Here is a 17,872-nt window from a genome sequence, read left to right as displayed (position 1 = left end):
TTGGGGTCTTCTGTTTAACTGGCAATGTCAGAAATTACTGACCTGAGTCCCCCACAGCTCAACTTAACAGCATGGCTTTATTTCCTATATTTCATCTTTATACTTTTCTACTGGATGGTTAAGACCAAGGTAAAGCAGGACCTGTGCAACAAGAGTTCCATCATGTAAATATTATAGGTGTGTAAACTCAGCAAACTATTCTAAAAGAGTCCAGTAGTTCATAATAGTATTGGGGCTTCTGCAGAAGACCCACATTAAAAACATTGAGTGGGGCTGGGGATATAGCTCAGTGATATAAGCTCCTGCCTGGCAAGTGCAAGGTCCTGAGTTCAACTCCTGGTACCCCCCCCAAAAAAAAATTGAGATTATATATTTTTTTCGAAGTCACTGATAGCCTATGTGTATTATATACTCACGGCACATCTCAATTAGAAGTAGCCAGGTTTTAAGTGCTCAGTAGCTGTACGTGGGTAGTGGCCACAGTATTGCATAGTGCATATATAAACAAAGTTCTAGATTTTGTAAAAACAGAAAATGATTCAGATGTCACACAGTGAACTGATTGATGGGCTAACACTTAAACCAAGTTCTCTGTTGTTCATGCCAGAACTTTTCTACTACCCCACCTATGCACAGTCCCTTCCTTATAACACACACACACACACACACACACACACACACACACGTGTTTCTCCACTCTCATTCTTCTGCTTCTGACCCACACCTAAGTCTGGGGCTCCCTGCATCCTTTTTTTATGGTTTTCCCAGAACTTCATTCATTACTTCTAGGGCTCTTTGTCTTTCTTATAAAGGGCTACTCAGGTGTGCCAAGTATAGGGTTCCTAGAAAGTTGTTTGTTTTGCATTTAATGTGCTTCTTTCATCAGTTTTATTTCACGATTTGGAGAAAGGAAGGAAGGAAGACAGATAATAGATAATTTATTCTGGTGATTGAAACAGAGTTTTTTGCTAGGCAAGTGCCATGACTCATATTTTTAATAAATCAATATAGTATATTATAGTTCCTTTTGCACTATAATGAAAAGAGTATTAGATTAGGAGACAGGGAACCCGGCCAGTAGTTTAAATTCACTCAGTATTGAGTGATACTGATCAAATTATTTATTCTTCCTAGATTTAAATTTCCATTTAGTGGAAGAAGTGGCAGGTATGCCTGTGGTGGAACAAAGGATTAATGAAGTGACTATCCACAGATATAAAGGTGTCTCTAGCTCCAAAGTCCATTTTTTTCTATCCCTCTCATTGTATTTGTTTACTTTTTGCTAAAGAATTTGATCACCCATGGTGTTGCCTCACCTTTAACTTTCTAGGTGTGAAATACCTCTGCAGGCAGGCTCAGACTTTTTGCTATCTCTGACAAATAGTCCTGTGCACTATTTATTAAATGAAAAAAAATTCAAAAATAGTTCCAATCTGCCTTTCTTCCAGGTCTTGTACTTCACCTTCCTTTCCATCCATAATGGAGGAAATGATGACCAAGGGATGAAATGGAATTCCTTATTTGCAGATGTCACTGTATTTCATAATTTACCTTGTTTACTATTGATGACAGACTGATACAGAACGTTTTAATCCTGTATCCCTTTTGATTCTTGAGCTCTTGTCCCCTGTCTTCAAATGAAGTGTCTGTGGCTTTTAATTCTCTTTATTCATTAGTGGCAAAAGACAATTCTGAAAAAAGATTCTGAGCAGAGGAGGTAGGAAAAAATTGGTAAGGCCATTTTGGGAAATGTACACCTCAGGAGTCAGTGTTTACTGAGCTTTTAGTATGCACTAAGCATTGCATTAATCATTTTTAGCCATTATTTCATATAAAAATCACAGCATTGCTGTGGGGTAGATCTTGTTACTATCTTTGCCTTTTAGAATTTTTAAGAGGACATGTTTTCAATGCACAATGAATACATTCATCATAAGGAGTTAGTACCTATGTACATCTCAGCTCATTTCTATTTTTGTTCCCCATCACTCCATCTCTTCTTCCTCTATCCATAAATTCCCTTTCTATCCACAAAGAGTCAATCTCTCTCCTATAATCTATGTTCTACATTGCTCTTTGGATTATTTATTGTTTGGGTTTCTCATACAAGAGAAGCCACATGATGTTTAACCTTTGGTATCTGACTTATTTCGCTTAGCATTATGATCTCAAGGTGTAGTCATTTTTCTACAAATGACTCAACCTCATCCTTCTTTATGGCAGACTGGTACTCTATTGTGTAGGAATACCACGTTTTCTTCATCCATAAATCTGTTGATGGAAATATAGGCTCTTGCTGAGATTTAGCTACTGTGAGTTCTGCTGCTATAAATATAGGTATGCATGTATCAATCTAACATGATGTCTTTAACTCTTTTGAGAAGATACTCAGAAGAGGTACCACTGTTTCAAATTGAATTTTTATCTTTAATTTTTGGAAGAAGCTCCATACTGATTTGCATAGTGCTTGTACTAGTTTGCTTTCCCAGCAACAATGGAGAGGGATTTATTTCCCCTCACAACCTCACTAGCCTTTCTTGTTGTTTTTGTTTTTGTTTTCGGAACCGGGGATTGAACTCAGGCCCTTGCGCTTGCCAGGGAAGCAATTATTCCACTGAACCATCTCCCTCCCCCCCTTTTTTTTGCCTTTCTTGGTTTTGATTTTATGGTGATAGCTATTATTTTTGGAGTAAGATGAAATTTCAGGGTTTTTTTAATTTGCATTTTTCTAAAGGACGAAGTTGTTGAAAATTTTTTTCAGGTACTTTTTGGGCACCATACTTCTTTTTAAGAAATGTGTCTTCAGGGCCGGCCAAATAGCTCAGCGGATTAAAGCGCCTGCAAGCAGGCCCAGGGCCCAGGGACTCAATCCTCCCGCCTGCCATGCCAGCCCCACCCCCGGGGTGCACTGAGTCGGCAATTCAGATTGGGCATGGTGGTGTGTGTCTGTAATCCCAGCTCTTGGGAGGCTGTAAACAGGCGGAGCACTACGTGTCCGATCTAGTAGTGAGACCCTGAGCACCCTCTAGACCCTTCCCTAAAATAAAAAATAATTTTTAAAAAAATGTGTATTCATTTTAACTGCCCAGCTTTTGATTGTGACTTTTATTTTGGGGAACATAATATTTTTCATTCTTTATATACTCTATATACTAGTCCTTGATTCAAGGAAGAGCTAGTAAAATGTTTTTCCCTTTCTGTAGGTTGTTACTTCACTGTGTTGGTTGGTCCTTTGCTGTACAGAAGCATTTTAAGTTGAAATAATCCCATCCATTGATTCTTAGTGTTATATTTTGCACTATTAGTGTTTTGTTCAGAAAATCTTTGCCTATGTCTATGTTTTCAAGAGTTTTATTTTATCTTCCAGCAGATTCAGTGTTTCTGTCTTACTATTTAGCTCTTTGATCCGTTTTTATTTTGTTTTAGTGCAGGGTGAGAGATGTAGATCTAGATTAGTTCTGCACTGAGCAACTAGTTTTCCCTGCATGATTTTTTAAGGAGGCTATCTTTTTTCCACCATATATTCTTTTTTTTTTTTTTTTTGTGGTACAGGGGATTGAACTCAGGACCCTGTTGCATATATTCTCGACCCTTTGTCAAAAAGCAAATGGCTCAGCGTTCCTGCGCCCTCTGTTCTGTGCCACTGATCTACTTCTCTGTTTTTGTGTGAGCACTATGCAGTTTTTATCACTGTGTCTTTCATAAAACTTGAAATCTAGGATGGCGATGCTTCCTGATTGCTCTTATTGCACCAGGATTGCTCTTGCTGCTCTGCGTCTCTTCTTTTTCCATATAAATATTCAGATTATTTATTCTATTTCTGTAAGGAATTCTGTTGGTATTTTTATTGGAATTTCATTAAATCTATATATCAGTTGTGGTAATACTGTGGTACTTCACTTATCGAGAAGGTTATGTTCCAGACATCCATGCGATAAGTGAAAAATCAGTGAAGTAGTGTTGATACATATATATATATATATATGTGTGTGTGTGTGTGTGTGTGTGTGTGTATGTATATATAGCCTTTCTAAACCTTCCCCACACTTTTAAAAACATTTCTAACATTCTTAACCATTTTCTAAACTCATAAACCCACGCAATTTTGGCAACATACGTATGTTGTACGGTACTGCAAAATCCTGTGATATAGTGAAAAATCTGCAATAAATAATTTAGATTAATAGTTTTTGAAGGGCCAGCCAAATAGCGCAGCAGATTAAAGCACCTGCAAGCAGGCCCAGGGGCTGGGGATTCGATACCGCAGCCTGCCGTGCTGGCCCCGCCCCTGGGGAGCGCTGAAACAGCAATTGAGACTGGGCATGGTGGCACGCACCTGTAATCCCAGCTCTCGGAAGGCTGTAAACAGGCCAATCACTATGAATCCGATCTAGTACTGAGATGCTGAACACCCTGTAGACCATTCCTTAAGATACAGAAAAAAAAATAGTCTTTAAGGCAGGCAACCTAGCTCAGCAGTATAAAGCACCTGCTTAGGGAAGCTTAGGCAAAGTGCAGGGACTGCGTGGCTCGGTCCCTGGCACCACATGCTGCGCCAGCTCTGCAAAACAGTGAGTCCAGGAAAGTCAAGCCGCAAAACAGCGAGGGACTACTGTATGGGCATTTTGACTATATGGGCTATATCAGGAACAGAGAATGTCTTCTCATATTCTACTGTTCTACTCAATCTCTTTTCTCAGAATGCTATTGTTTTAATTACAGAGGTCTTTAACTTCCTTGATTAGTTAGTTCTGAAGTATTTAATTTTCTGAAGCTATTGTGACTGGGATTGTTTATCTAATTTCTTTCTCAGTGTGTTCTTTTTTGGTTTATAGGAATTACACTGACTTTTGTATGTTTATGTTATATCCTTCTATATTGGTGAATTTGGTTATTACTTCCCTGGTAGGAGCCTTTTGATTGAAGTTTTTTTGGGTTTTTATGTAAAAGATCATGTCATTTGCAAATAAGGATAGTTTGACTTCTTGTTTTCCTGTTTGAGTCTCTTATATCCTTCTTTTGCTTGATTGTTCTGACTAATGTTTCCAGTATTAGTAATGAATAGGGGTGGTGGTAGAGGATACCTTTGTTTTGTTCCTGATTTTTAAAAGAAAAGCATTCAGTTTTATTTTTAACATTTAGCGTAATGTTAGCAATGGTTTGTCATGTGTGGCTTTTATCAAATTGAGATAAGATTCTTTTATATTTCCTTCAGGATATTTATCATGAATGAATGGTGGAGTTTGTCAGACTTTTTTATGTCTATTGAGATGACTAAGTGATCCTCATCCTTGCTTCTCATTCTCAATAACACCCTGAAAATGACTAGAAAGCACGCAGGCTGGATCTAATAGCTGACAGATGATTGAAAAAATCGCCAATGTCAGCATTACAGGAATAAAGCAGTAATTATAAGATGACTGAAAAGGTATAAAAATTTATTCACTGAAATCATAATGAAAAACTTTCCAAATAGGAAAAGAATTCAAGTACAAGAGGTAAAGCAAACCCCAAATAACCACAATCAGAAAATAACTTTTTTATGGCACATCATAATGAAAGTTCCAGAAATTTAAAGGAGAGAACACTAAAAACTGTTAAAGAAAAGCAGCAAGTTACTTAGCAAGGCAACCATGTTATAATTATAGTACATTTCTCAGCACAAGTCTCAAAGGGCAGGAGGTTTCGGAGTGAAGTTTTTGAAGATGTAAAGCAAAACAATTTTCAACTTAGGTGTTTATATCCTGCAAAATTAGCCTTCAAAATTGTTGGAGAAGTAGAGACTTTCCATAACAAAGAAATCCTAAAAATATGTATAACCACTAAACCAGTATTGCATAAAATATTTAAGGGAATATTATCATTATTTTACAGGTGAAGAAATTTATGATCAGAGAATTGAAATCATGTATATGTCTAATATGACAGAGCCAGTAAGTAGTGATGCTACAAGTGGAGTCTAAAGAGTTTGACTCCTATTATGACACTTAGAGTCATTATGCTGTTTTGCTACAGGTCTGTGAGTGGCCCAGATCTGGGGAATCTGAATGAACCATATCCCAGGCTAAAGGCCATTTACCAGTCAGTGGTCTGAGATTGTTCTTATCCATTCTGGCAGTAGGCACATATTCTAGAAACATCCTAGTGCCACACAGATCTTTTGAATTAAAAACTAGCACATCCAAACTTGGGTTAGAGCTCTGCTGATTGGTCTCTAAGGCAACTGAGCAATGAGTTCCAAATTTTCTCCTTATCCAGCACAGCAACAGAGCTTTGGACAGGCAAATGCAGTCTTTAGAGCTGAAACTAGTTCTGAGGAACAACAGGGTAATTTCAAACATGACTCACATACTAAAACCAGGAAAATGTGTGTCAAGGTGTATTTCAAGGGGCAGGCATATTTGGCAATGGTTTACCTAGTCCTTTGGGGGTAGGTATTATTACATATGCTAAATTTGTTGTCTGTTTCTTCATGAGTCCACTTATTCACTTATTGGCACCTTTTACATTTAATATTTCAAGAGTTATGGGCTAGGAATTATAAATGTTTCTATAAAAAGCTAGCTTGTACACATTTTAGGCATCTCAGAGTCACTATTCCAACTACTTCACTCTACCACTGTACCAGGAAAACAGCCAAAAACAATACAGAAATGAGTGTTGTGGCTAAGTTCCAATACTATTTCATCTATGGGCATTGGAATGGGAATTTCATGTATTTCTTATGTCATGAAATATTCTTCTTCTTTGGCTGCTTTAACCATTTAAAAATATGAAAACATATAGCTAGGCATGTTGGCACATCCTTGTAATCCCAGTACTTGGGAAGCTGAGGAAGGAGGATTGTTAAGAGATTGAGACTAGCCTGGGGTACAAAGTGAGCTGTAGGCCAACCTGAACTACATAGCAAGACCCTGTCTCAAAAAGACAAAAAAAATAAGAAAACAAAAAATTCCTAATTTACCGTGTGTGCAAAACTGGTGAAGATTCAGATTTAGCCCAGGGACCCTAGATTTCTGACCCTGTACATTAGCATCCAGTGCACATCTCAGGGTGCCTAACCTCCCTAAAAGCAGCTCAGGTACTAGTGTAGTGGTATTCATTGCAAATGAAAACCAATAAATACAAAATATTCCAGATGATCACAGTATTTCCTATCATTTTGGTACTCCTTCCCAATTTCACTATATTCCTTGTTTTCTTTTTCTAGCTTGTTTGGATGGCGCTGAATGCTTTTCTATTTGCACAAACATTCCTGACATATGAGAAGTCTGACAATTACTATTACACAAGAGAAATTCTTGGTGTGAGTATTACAAATATGATGTGGAGAATCTCTCTCTCTCTCTCTCTCTCTCTCTCTCTCTCTCTCTCTCTCTCTCTCTCTCTTTCCCTCTCTATTTTTGAAACAAAATTTTGCCAAACTGCCCAGACTAGCCTAGAACTCTTACCTTAGCTTCTTGTGTAGCTGAACTTAGAGCTATGTGTCATTGCTTTTGGCTTCTTTTTCTTTTGCAAATTTCTGATTCTGGATCCTTTGTAATGTGCTGCTCTGTTTTCTTCCATGGATACCATTGCCAGAAAAATAAAGGAATTTTAGATTTGAATTCTTGATCAAGAATCATTTTTGATATAAGTATGTTTGAAATATTGCATGGAACATAGAGATAAAATATATTCACTTTCTTAAAATCCGAAGTTCAAATTTGGCTAGACATCTTGTATGTTTACTTAGTTAATCTGACAACTCTATCTAGGGTTTACTCCCCTGGCCACATAAGAAAAACATTCACTAAAGAAAACTATTAGGTATTGATTTTCAAACTAGTTCCCACAAGTTCAGGTGTTTCTACAGGGAATGATAAGAAGGCAGTGCTCCTGCCCCTGCCCCCACTTAAGCCAGAACAGCCTTTATCTGTTTTATAGACTTCTGCTTACAACTTTAAGAGTTTGAGGGAAAAAAGAAACAAAAACCCAAGACATAGTGAAACCCCTGCTGTGGACTAATTTCACCTCTCTATCACATAGAAAAAAATATTTAGTGGAGCTTGGGGTGAGTGTTGCTGAAAAATTGAAGGCCTACAGAAAGAGGCCAGGCATGCTGGCACACACCTCCCTGGCATTCAGGAAGGCTGAGGCAGGAGGATTACAAATTTGAACCTTTCAGGGCAAATGAACAAGACCCTGTCTCAAAATACAAATAAAAAGGGGCTGGGAGCATAACTCAATGAGAAAGCCTGGGGTTCAGTTCCCAGTAGAACACACACACACACACACACACACACACACACACGCACACACACAGATGCACACATGAGCTGCAAGCCTGTAGAAATGTGATGTCAGGTTAAGGTAACAGTATGAAGGATGGGGTAGTCGTGGGTCAAACACAGAAACAGAAGCCAGGAGGAAGGTGGGTTGAACATATGGATGTGGAGGCCAACACGGAGGTAAAGCTGCTTCTTTTCCAGGCTGATGTACCTGCAGCCTACCTGGTTAGAAGAGAAAACCCGACTTCCATTTCTAGTAGTATCCAATAATAAGTAAAGGGTTTGTTTAAATCACTTTGAATTTAACAGTGCCTTTTCCCCCAATATCTTTCCACAAAGAGCCACTCAATGTACATAAAGACATCTTGTCCTTTAAAATTCTTTCTTTACTCAACATAATCAAAAGTTCCATATTGAGATCACAACAACTTTCAGTGTTCTCTTCATGGCTTATTTCACCCTGCTGTTTTCCTACTTAAATATTCATCATTGGTCTTCCTTCAGGAACTAAAACCCAGAAACTCAAACACACAGAAGGAAGTGCTAATTTGTTTTAAAAATAGATTTGTATTAAGGGAATGATGCAATAAATGTGACTAATAATTAAGAACTTGATTACTTCATGACCAAAAAATCAGCAGCAGAAAAATGAATCATACTGATATCCTGCAAATGCTTCATGTTTAAAGCTCTATTTGTTTTATTTATTTATTTATTTATTTATTTACTTTTTGGCAGGACCAGGGATTGAACTCAGGCCCTTGTGCTTGCCAGGGAAGCACATATTCTACTGAACCATCTCCTCAGCCCAAAGCTCTATATTTTTCCATAATTTTATTGAGAAACAAATAGCAATGAGACAGTTTCAAACCAAATTGGCAGAACAGTTTCAATAATTAACACATTGCATACATTCTTCCTAGTGGTTATTTGCTGTACAAGATGCAGACATGATATCCTATTTACAAACACCATTAGAACAAAGCCCTCTATTCATTAAGAGAATGTAACTATATATCTATCCTAATCGTTTTGAATACACAGATACAAAATGGACATTCATCTGTATCCCCTCCAAAGCTCTATTTTACAAAAATTAATTGTAAATAAGCTGTCTTTAATGAGATTAAGCAACATAGAATTGTAGGAGTAGTTATATCATCAAAATAGGTAAATGCTGGAAATTGGAATCCCCTCCCCATGGCAAAGCTCATGGTTAAAACATTTACCACCACAACACTACATGATGAGCAGAATAACACTATTGCATTGATGCACCATACTTGATTTAATCCTTCCATACAGTATTTCTTAAGTTCATGGTCTCTTTGGGAGAATACAGAGGGCAACTTGACTCACCTTGAATCAAGATGCGGAAGGAGTTTAAATCCTGTTAATAAAACAATGACAGGAACATTTTAATTATAACATTAGTGAGAGTTGATATACAGAAATGGATATTCAGTGGGGTATTGTAATGTGAAACAATGGGGGGAAAAGATTTTCTTTAAAAACAATTTATCCCACACAGATAGCTACCATAAAATATGGAACTGTGAAATTATACTTTAGTATTTTCAACTGTCTTGCCAATTTTAGCTTTAAGAAACCTCTGTGACTCAGATAAGCAAGCTGTGAGAACCAATGAGGAAATGTAGGATTTCAGAGATGAACAGAGAAAATTTATTCTGAAATGGAACAGGCTGTCTCTACCAAAAACAGTCAGAGTGTGACTCAGCAGAGGGAGAAAACATGGGTCATGTGGAAAAGCTAGAAATGGAAAATAGTAGGGCAGCTCTTGTGCACTACATGGCCTTCATTATAAAACACTGTGGACATTAAGCAGATCTTGACCTGGCTTATCAAATTGATGGCACGTTTTTCTAGGGTTGGGTGTTATACAAAAAGCTTTTGTGCCTTAAAGATTACTGGGAAAAGACTGAAAATTATTAAACTAAATTTATTAACTCTCACCCATACTCCTCTTTTTAGCGAGTCTTTATAAGGCACATATGTAAGGCTGGCCAGTCAGCTGAAGCAAAACAAAAATTACCTAGCTGCTGCCACCACCTCCCGGTACGACTACAAAATTGTCAGACTCTGTCACCTATAGTCCCAAGTACATGAGCAGACTCAGAGACCACTTACATAGAGATGAGAAGTCAGGCATAGTTGTGATGGAGTTGAACATATTTTGTCTAACCCATACCTAGTCAGGCGTGTTTCTTGGCTATTTCTATAGAACTCCAATTTATTATCTCCTTTTCTGACAGTTTCTACTGACATAGAACAAGTTGTTCTTGATTTATGTCACTGGTTACCAAAAAAAAAATCAGCTTGAAAACTTTTTAGTTTCTAACTTCTCGAGGGTGGTGGTGTAGCTCAGAGAAAAAGTGCTAGTGGAGTACTTGGGAGGCTCTAGGTTCAGTCCTCTGCGCTGCAAAACTAAAAATAAAAAATAGTTCTCCTAGCCTTGCCTAACCTTACTCAATTTTAAAGATATTTTAAAAGCATTTCAGTAGTTACACTTCTTATTTTATTATGCTATTATTTGATGCTTATAATTGCAACATGAGATACAGAAAAGACATCATAGTCACCATTTGTAATTATAAATTTAGACATGAGGTCTACTTAAAATGTATATAAAAGCATATATGATCTTTAAGGTTGCTTCAAGAATAATAATTGGCCCCGCCTCCAGGCTATGCTGAGATGGCAATTGAGACTGGGTGTGGTGGTGTGCTCCTATAATCCCAGCTCTTGGGAGGCTGAAAACAGGCAGATCCCTATGAGTCTGATCTAGTAGTGAGACTCTAAACACCCTGTAGACCCTTTCCTAAAAAATACCAAAAAATTAATTATTATTCAAATAATGTCATAATTAAGTGTATTAAGCCAAAAAGCTCACTGCCATATATTATAGTTATACAACACATTTGCTAGCATAGAATAATTAAATCATCTTATTTCTTATCAGTGAATGCATTTTTAAACATTACCAAATCATTATTATAGGAATTTCACAGTTCAGTATTAAAATCAGCACATTTTCTGTCTGCTTGCAAACAGAGACCTGGCCTAATGGTACTGACTACTGAGAGAGGGAAGGTGGGGGGGAAGCTATAACTCTGTCCATACGTAGGCTCAGACAAGTAAGTGGGTGGACTGGGCCGGTGGTTAAATACCTGATGGTGAGATGAAACAGCAGTCTCTTCTCTGCTCTAGACGGCGTTAGCTGTGGCCCGAGCCTCTGCGAAGTGCTTGAACTTTAACAGCATGTTGATCCTTCTTCCTGTGTGTCGAAATCTGCTGTCCTTCATCAGAGGCTCCTGCTCAGTGAGTCCCAGCCTCTCCTTTGCCAATTTCATATTAATCCTGATGCCCTCAGTAGGATTGCTCAATGAGTCCCTAAGAATGGAAACAAGAGACCTCCTTTGGTGACTCAGGGGTGGGAAAGAATGGCTGGGCATTAGCATGTGTCTAAGACATGTTGGTTATGGGTTAGTGACTTTCACAGGGTTGATTGGTGACATGTGACATTGATCACTTTACATTTGTAGTTTTGTAATCGCACACTGAGGAAGCCATTGGATCACAACCTCACCTTCCATAAACTGGTGGCATACATGATCTGCATATTCACAGGTAACTCAGGCAAAACATGAAATTGTGTACCCCAGGGCATTCACAATTTCATTTCATTCACCCATGCATATAAACATTTAAAGCATACTGAGGACCGAGCACTATTTGTCAAGGACTGCTACAGTCCTTTATTCAAGGTACTTACATTCTATCCCTTTGGGTACTGAGTGGGTATAAAAAAAGACCTCGGCTGGCTCTGAATTGTTGGGCACTTACTATGGATTCAGCATTTGCCAGTACTACTGCCTTATTTTGATGGAGCATACCAGTCATAATGTTCCTGAAACCACTGAGTGTTGCTGTTGCTGCTTATCTTTCTGTTTAGCCATTCACATCATTGCACACTTGTTTAACTTTGAACGCTACAGCAGAAGCCAACAGGCCACAGATGGATCCCTTACCTCAGTTCTCTCCAGCCTATCTCGTCATGAGAAACATAAGGATTCTTGGCTAAATCCCATCTTGTCCCCAAACACGGTGAGTTGGCTGAGTGGCAAAGTATCTGGGATCTGGTCATGAGCAAGAAAATCACGGCATCCTTCATGCACATTGTATCCACCTGACATTTCTCCTTTTACAGACAGTGTTGTATGTGACATTCACCAGCATTGCTGGTCTCACTGGAGTGATTGGCACACTAGCCTTGATTCTCATGGTAACTTCAGCTATGGAGTTTATTCGAAGGAACTATTTTGAGCTCTTCTGGGTTACACACCAACTTTTTGTCGTCTATATGGTCTGCTTAGCAATTCATGGCATTGGGTAAGGTCTTCAAGCCCTCATTCTTATGTTGGAGCAGCAAATATTGCATAGTTCTTTACCCAATACTGTCCTTCCTTCTGTTTCAGTGGAATTGTCCGGGGTCAAACAAAGGACAGCATGGACGAGAGTCATCCACACAACTGTGCACAGTATTATGAGAAGTGGGGTGATGATGACTCTGACTGCAAATATCCTCAATTTGAAGGGAAAGCCCCTGAGGTAAAAATCTTCTGGACAAGGATAGGCCTTTGTTTGAGATTGTTACTGTTATTATTGTTTTTCTTGTATTATTATTGTCATTATTAGCTTAGGTACAGGTACTGGATACTGTGAAGAATATCCACAAGGTTCTGAACTTCAAGGAACATCCAACATCACCACCAACAGGAGATTTTTAAAAAATGCCAGTAATCGTGTTAGTGGCCCCTTGGGTCCACATGCTCAGGCTCATTTGTTCACTGCTAACCAAATCAAAAGGAGCCATAGATTTTTGGTGGAAAGAAAAAAGGGATTTATTCAAAGCTAGCTCTGAGAAGATGAGCAGGCCTCATTTGCTTCAAATTATTATTTCCCCATGTCCACGTGTGCAAGAGCCTTTTATAGTAATCCACAGGGCAGGGGGAATACAGTGAGATGACACACATCTCCAGGCTTGCTACCAAGCCTCCAACCTTTTAGGACCAGCATTTGCATGTTCTTCTTCCTTTTTTTTTAATCTAGGTAGAGCAGAGGGTGTTGGTTATATGCTGGGCAGGAAAAACCTTGGAGAAACCACTTACATCTAAAAGATTAAAAAAATCTGCCTTCTAAAGTTCCATTTGGTTGTGCTGATTATAGTAACAACTGCTTGTTATGTGACCTTCTGAAAAGGTAGTAGTGATAACTCACATTATGAGAGCTGTGTAATGTGGATTATCCATAAATATATAGCAAAAACCCCCGAGATACATACTACTTTTGTCTCCCTTTTGAGATAAAGGAAATATGATTCTAAGAGATTAAGTAAAACTCACAGTAAGTGCATAGTGAGGCTTGAATTCAAGCCTAGGCCTTTCAGAGTCCTACTGTTGACCATAATTCAGCTGTGAAACCCCATCCAAATTTTCTTGGCAAAAAAAGTTCTTAAAGTGGGATTTCCCTGGTGCTATAACATGCTTGCTTGAAACTATTATTAGACAGTGGAGGGTTAAGAAATGGAGTTCTAGGGAACTTGTAACACTGCAAAGTATTCTAATTTACCTTTGATTGCTCATAAAATAGTTATATTGCAGCATAGATGAAACAGAAGTTTGGTTTCTAGTGCCTTGAGGATGATTAAACTCTTTAATCAGGTGTAGGACTAAGAATAATAGTTGAAACTTTCATTTAGAAAGAGAAAAAATATCTAACACAAAAAAATTCCCAGGTTGGGCAACGTGGTGCATGCCTATAATCCCAGCACTCAAGAGGCTGAGGCAGGAGGATCTCTGTGAGATCAAAGTCAGTCTGAGCTACATAGTGAGTTCTAACCAGCCTGAACTGAGCAAGAAAACCCTGTCTCAAAAACAAAATTAGACAGAGCAAAATAGATGACAAATTACTAAATAGGAAAAAATTTTACAACTCACAAACAGAGCCTGGAGTAATTTCTAGTTTTTAAAAAGATGTAAAAGAGGGGCCGGGGAGATGGCTCAGTGGAATAAGTGCTTACCTGGCAAACACAAGGCCTGAGTTCAATTCCCGGTTCCACAAAAAAAAGATGTAAAAGACATGAACATAATAATAACAAAAATAGTAATATCTTAATATTAAATATATGAAATACTAAGTAATCTTATTCATGAACTTATAAGATATGAAAAATAAAACTACAAGACTTTAAACAAGCTTAACAGATTAGTAAAAACCAAAAAGTTAGCTAACATATATGCTTTTCTGCATTGCTGGTGAAAGCATAAACCTTTACTGCTGTCTGTAGAGGGGGTGGTTTGGCAGCATCCATCAAAATTTCAAATTGTACTTATAAGAGTTTATTTCATAAATATACTTGTATGAATGTTAACTATATATATTAGTTTTTTTTAGTGTGTACTGCTTGATAGAACAACAAAGAAAATAAACAAGTGCCCAGTAATTGGAGACTAGTTAAATTATAGGATTTTCATACAATGGAACATTTATCAGGAAAAGAAAGAGGCAGCTTTATAAGTACTAATAAGGTCCATTCAGTTTCCAAGACATTAAATGTAAAAGGACAAAGTAATGTGTATTGCTTGCCTTCAATCAAATGAAAAAGATCACCTGGGGGCTTGTGGGTTAGTTCACTTGTTTAAGCGCCTGCTGGGGCAAACCCAGTCAGCCTCAGGGGCTGTGGTTTGATCCCCAGCTCCCCATGCCTTACCAGACCCACCCTTATGGCAGCCTGAGCCAGCCAAAAAAAAAGAAAAAAAAAAAGAAAAGAAAAAGAAAAAAAGAAAGCATCACCTAAATGGATATTCTCCAGAAAATTCACACAATAATAATGCTGATGGCCTCAGGGGAATTTGAGAGGAGGAATGAAAAGTAGCTTTATTTTCACCGTATACTGTTCTGTACTTTGGAATTTTGTATCATCTACAGTCAGTCACATGTGATTAACGATGAGGATATGTTCCAAGAAATGCCTTGTTTGGTGATTTCATCATTATATGACCATCACAGAGTATAATTACACCAACTAAGATGGCCATGACACCATTAGGTGGTACATCCTTATAGTCCCACTGTCATACATTTAATCTGTTGTTGATAGAAAAATATCATTATCCAGGACATGAATGAAAACTTACTATTTAAAAATAATTTGTAGTTCATGGAAGAGCAAGTGCTTAGTGTGACCAAGACCCTGGGTTAGATGCCTGGAGCCAATAGTAAGTAGCACTACTGCTACTACTCCTACTGCTAACTACTAGTAGTAATGTAATTTTTGAGGCAGCATAGTTGGCACATGTTAATGGAATATTTTATTTCTAAAAATCAGAGGAAATTATAAGATTACAACTGAAACCTTTTGTATTATCTGGCTAGTATAGAGAACTTTAAACTGGGTGTGGTGGGCAAGCCTGTAATCCAGGCAGCCTGGGAGAATTACAAAACCAAGCAAAGCCTGGGCAATTTAGTGTCTTAGTGAGGTCCTGTCACAAAATAAAAATGTGAAAGGTCTGGGAATACATCTCTATGGGAAGGTCCAGGTTTTAATTCTCAGTATTACAAAAACACAATGAAGAGGGGCCGGGGAGATGGCTCAGTGGAATAAGCGCTTCCCTGGCAAGCACAAGAGCCTGAGTTCAATCCCTGGTTCTGCAAAGAAAAACAGTAAAGAAACAAAACCCACAAAAACAATAATGAAGACTTTAAAGACAGGAACCTACCTAAGTAAAATTAAGTTTACTAGCTAAGATGGTGAATACTCTGTCTTACCTTTCCCATCAACTTCCATTTTCCCCCACCTATTACTAAGTTAGACATGGCCTATTCATAGGGAAAAATACAATGGTTGCTTTGATTCATCACGGAATATTTTAAGGGAGTGTATACCAGAGTGTTTCCATTAGAACATATTGCTTTGGCTTTTCCATACACATTTTAAAAATACTCTCTCCACATCCCCCTAATTAGAAAAATAGAAAAATTTATTGCAGAAAAATTTTAAATATACAGAAAAAGATTTAGAAATAAATTAAAAATTATAGGGGTCTACCACCTAGAGATGGTGACTCTCTAGGTGGATGCTGTTTGTTGTCAAGTATTCTTCTGAGACACTGGCTTTAAAACAATTTTATATATCATCTTTTAGGATTTGAGATTTATTAATTTGCAGTACATAATGATAATATTCCTCTCGGGGTACTGGTACACATACATATTAACATCTTCATTGTTTTTTCATCTGTTTCTCCTCCCTCCCCGTCCAATTCTTGGTCCACTTTCTTTCTGCAAAATATCTACTTCCCATTACCTACCTTTTATTTCTCTATTTTGATATATAAATTATTGTCAATATTTCTCTTAGTAAATATTGTGAGCATTACTGTATTAATGTGCTATGTGCACAACTTAGTCTGTTATTTCCTACAAGTGAAATTCCAGGGCCAAAGAGCATAACTTTGAGACTGCTCTGAGATACTGCCAAATTACCTGCAGGGAAGACTCTGCAGGTTTGAACATTCACAAGTTGCACGTGTGCGTTTCCATGGATCTCAGTTATTTCTGGCCATTTACAGTCATACCTTGGTGCTAGATCGTTTTAAAACTTGTGGAATTTGGTATTCAATACATTTTGATTTGAAAATATTACCCCACTACTGTGTTTGTTTGGTACTTGATGCACAAGCAACAACTTGTGTCTGCCCATGGCCTGGAGACTCACTATGCTTCCTAGTCAAAATAATGTGTTTGGTACTTTCAGTGCCTCTTAGACCCAGTTAAAAATGAGTGCCTAGGTACTACTGTATTGTTTAAAGGTGTTTTTTAATTTAAGACATTAAAATACCATCCTGTTTTAACATTCGTTTCTCTATTTTTGAGGCAAATATTTTTCCACATTATTATTTATTCAAGTACTTTTTCTTCATGTATTCTGATCCAACTGGGAACTTATTCCCAAATAAAATGCAACATCAAATTGTGTAATGCCCACTCCCAGTTATACTAGCCCCATCCCTCCTCTGAGATACCCAAGGAAGTTATTTACCTGAAGTAGAAGATACTTCATTCAGTACAGTTCCAATGTATTACACCTAAACAACCATACAAGAGAGGACATGACTTATTATTGCTAGGAATGTATTTTAGTAGATCTCTCCATATAGTACACCAAAAAGCATTGAGGGGTAGTAAAAAATATAGACAATATAAAAACACATTATTGTGCTAAGTGTTTTGAGCACCTAAGAAAAGAGGATGAATTAAGGATCAAGTTTTCTATTTTCTTGTTCCTAAGAGCTATCAGTCTCATACTTTGTTTGTTTTGGTTTTTGTTTGTTTGTTTGTTTTGTTTTGGTGGGACCAGGGATTGAACTCAGGCTCTTGCGCTCACCAGAGAAGCACTTATTCCACTGAGCCATCTCCCCAGCCCCTGTTTGTTTTGTTTTTAACTATCTGATTTTATACATTTACATTCTCTGCTGTTTCTCAGATTGGACAAAATTGTCTGGGAAGATACTCTTAGATTT

At 37.7% G+C, this 17,872-nt stretch overlaps 1 protein-coding gene across 3 annotated transcripts in view; it reads left to right on the top strand.

Annotated features, from left to right (window-relative positions):
• The window catches only part of Nox1 (NADPH oxidase 1), a 25,191-nt gene that overhangs the window by 1,822 nt on the left and 5,497 nt on the right, over nucleotides 1-17,872 (top strand). For 2 of the 3 annotated variants that reach the window (XM_004643337.1, XM_004643335.1), the window contains exons 2-7: nucleotides 7,211-7,306; nucleotides 11,499-11,609; nucleotides 11,834-11,918; nucleotides 12,244-12,395; nucleotides 12,499-12,680; nucleotides 12,767-12,899. In XM_004643337.1, the coding sequence (XP_004643394.1) occupies nucleotides 7,211-7,306; nucleotides 11,499-11,609; nucleotides 11,834-11,918; nucleotides 12,244-12,395; nucleotides 12,499-12,680; nucleotides 12,767-12,899 (759 nt within the window). The remainder of the gene's footprint in view (nucleotides 1-7,210; nucleotides 7,307-11,498; nucleotides 11,610-11,833; nucleotides 11,919-12,243; nucleotides 12,396-12,498; nucleotides 12,681-12,766; nucleotides 12,900-17,872) is intronic. The other variant, XM_004643336.1, reaches the window with a different exon arrangement.

The sequence above is a fragment of the Octodon degus genome, unplaced genomic scaffold (genome assembly GCF_000260255.1).
Source record: "Octodon degus isolate 3935 unplaced genomic scaffold, OctDeg1.0 scaffold00171, whole genome shotgun sequence".
Lineage (NCBI taxonomy): Eukaryota > Metazoa > Chordata > Mammalia > Rodentia > Octodontidae > Octodon > Octodon degus.
Note: the sequence above shows the minus strand (reverse complement) of the source record. Positions and strands in the feature narration are given on the sequence as shown.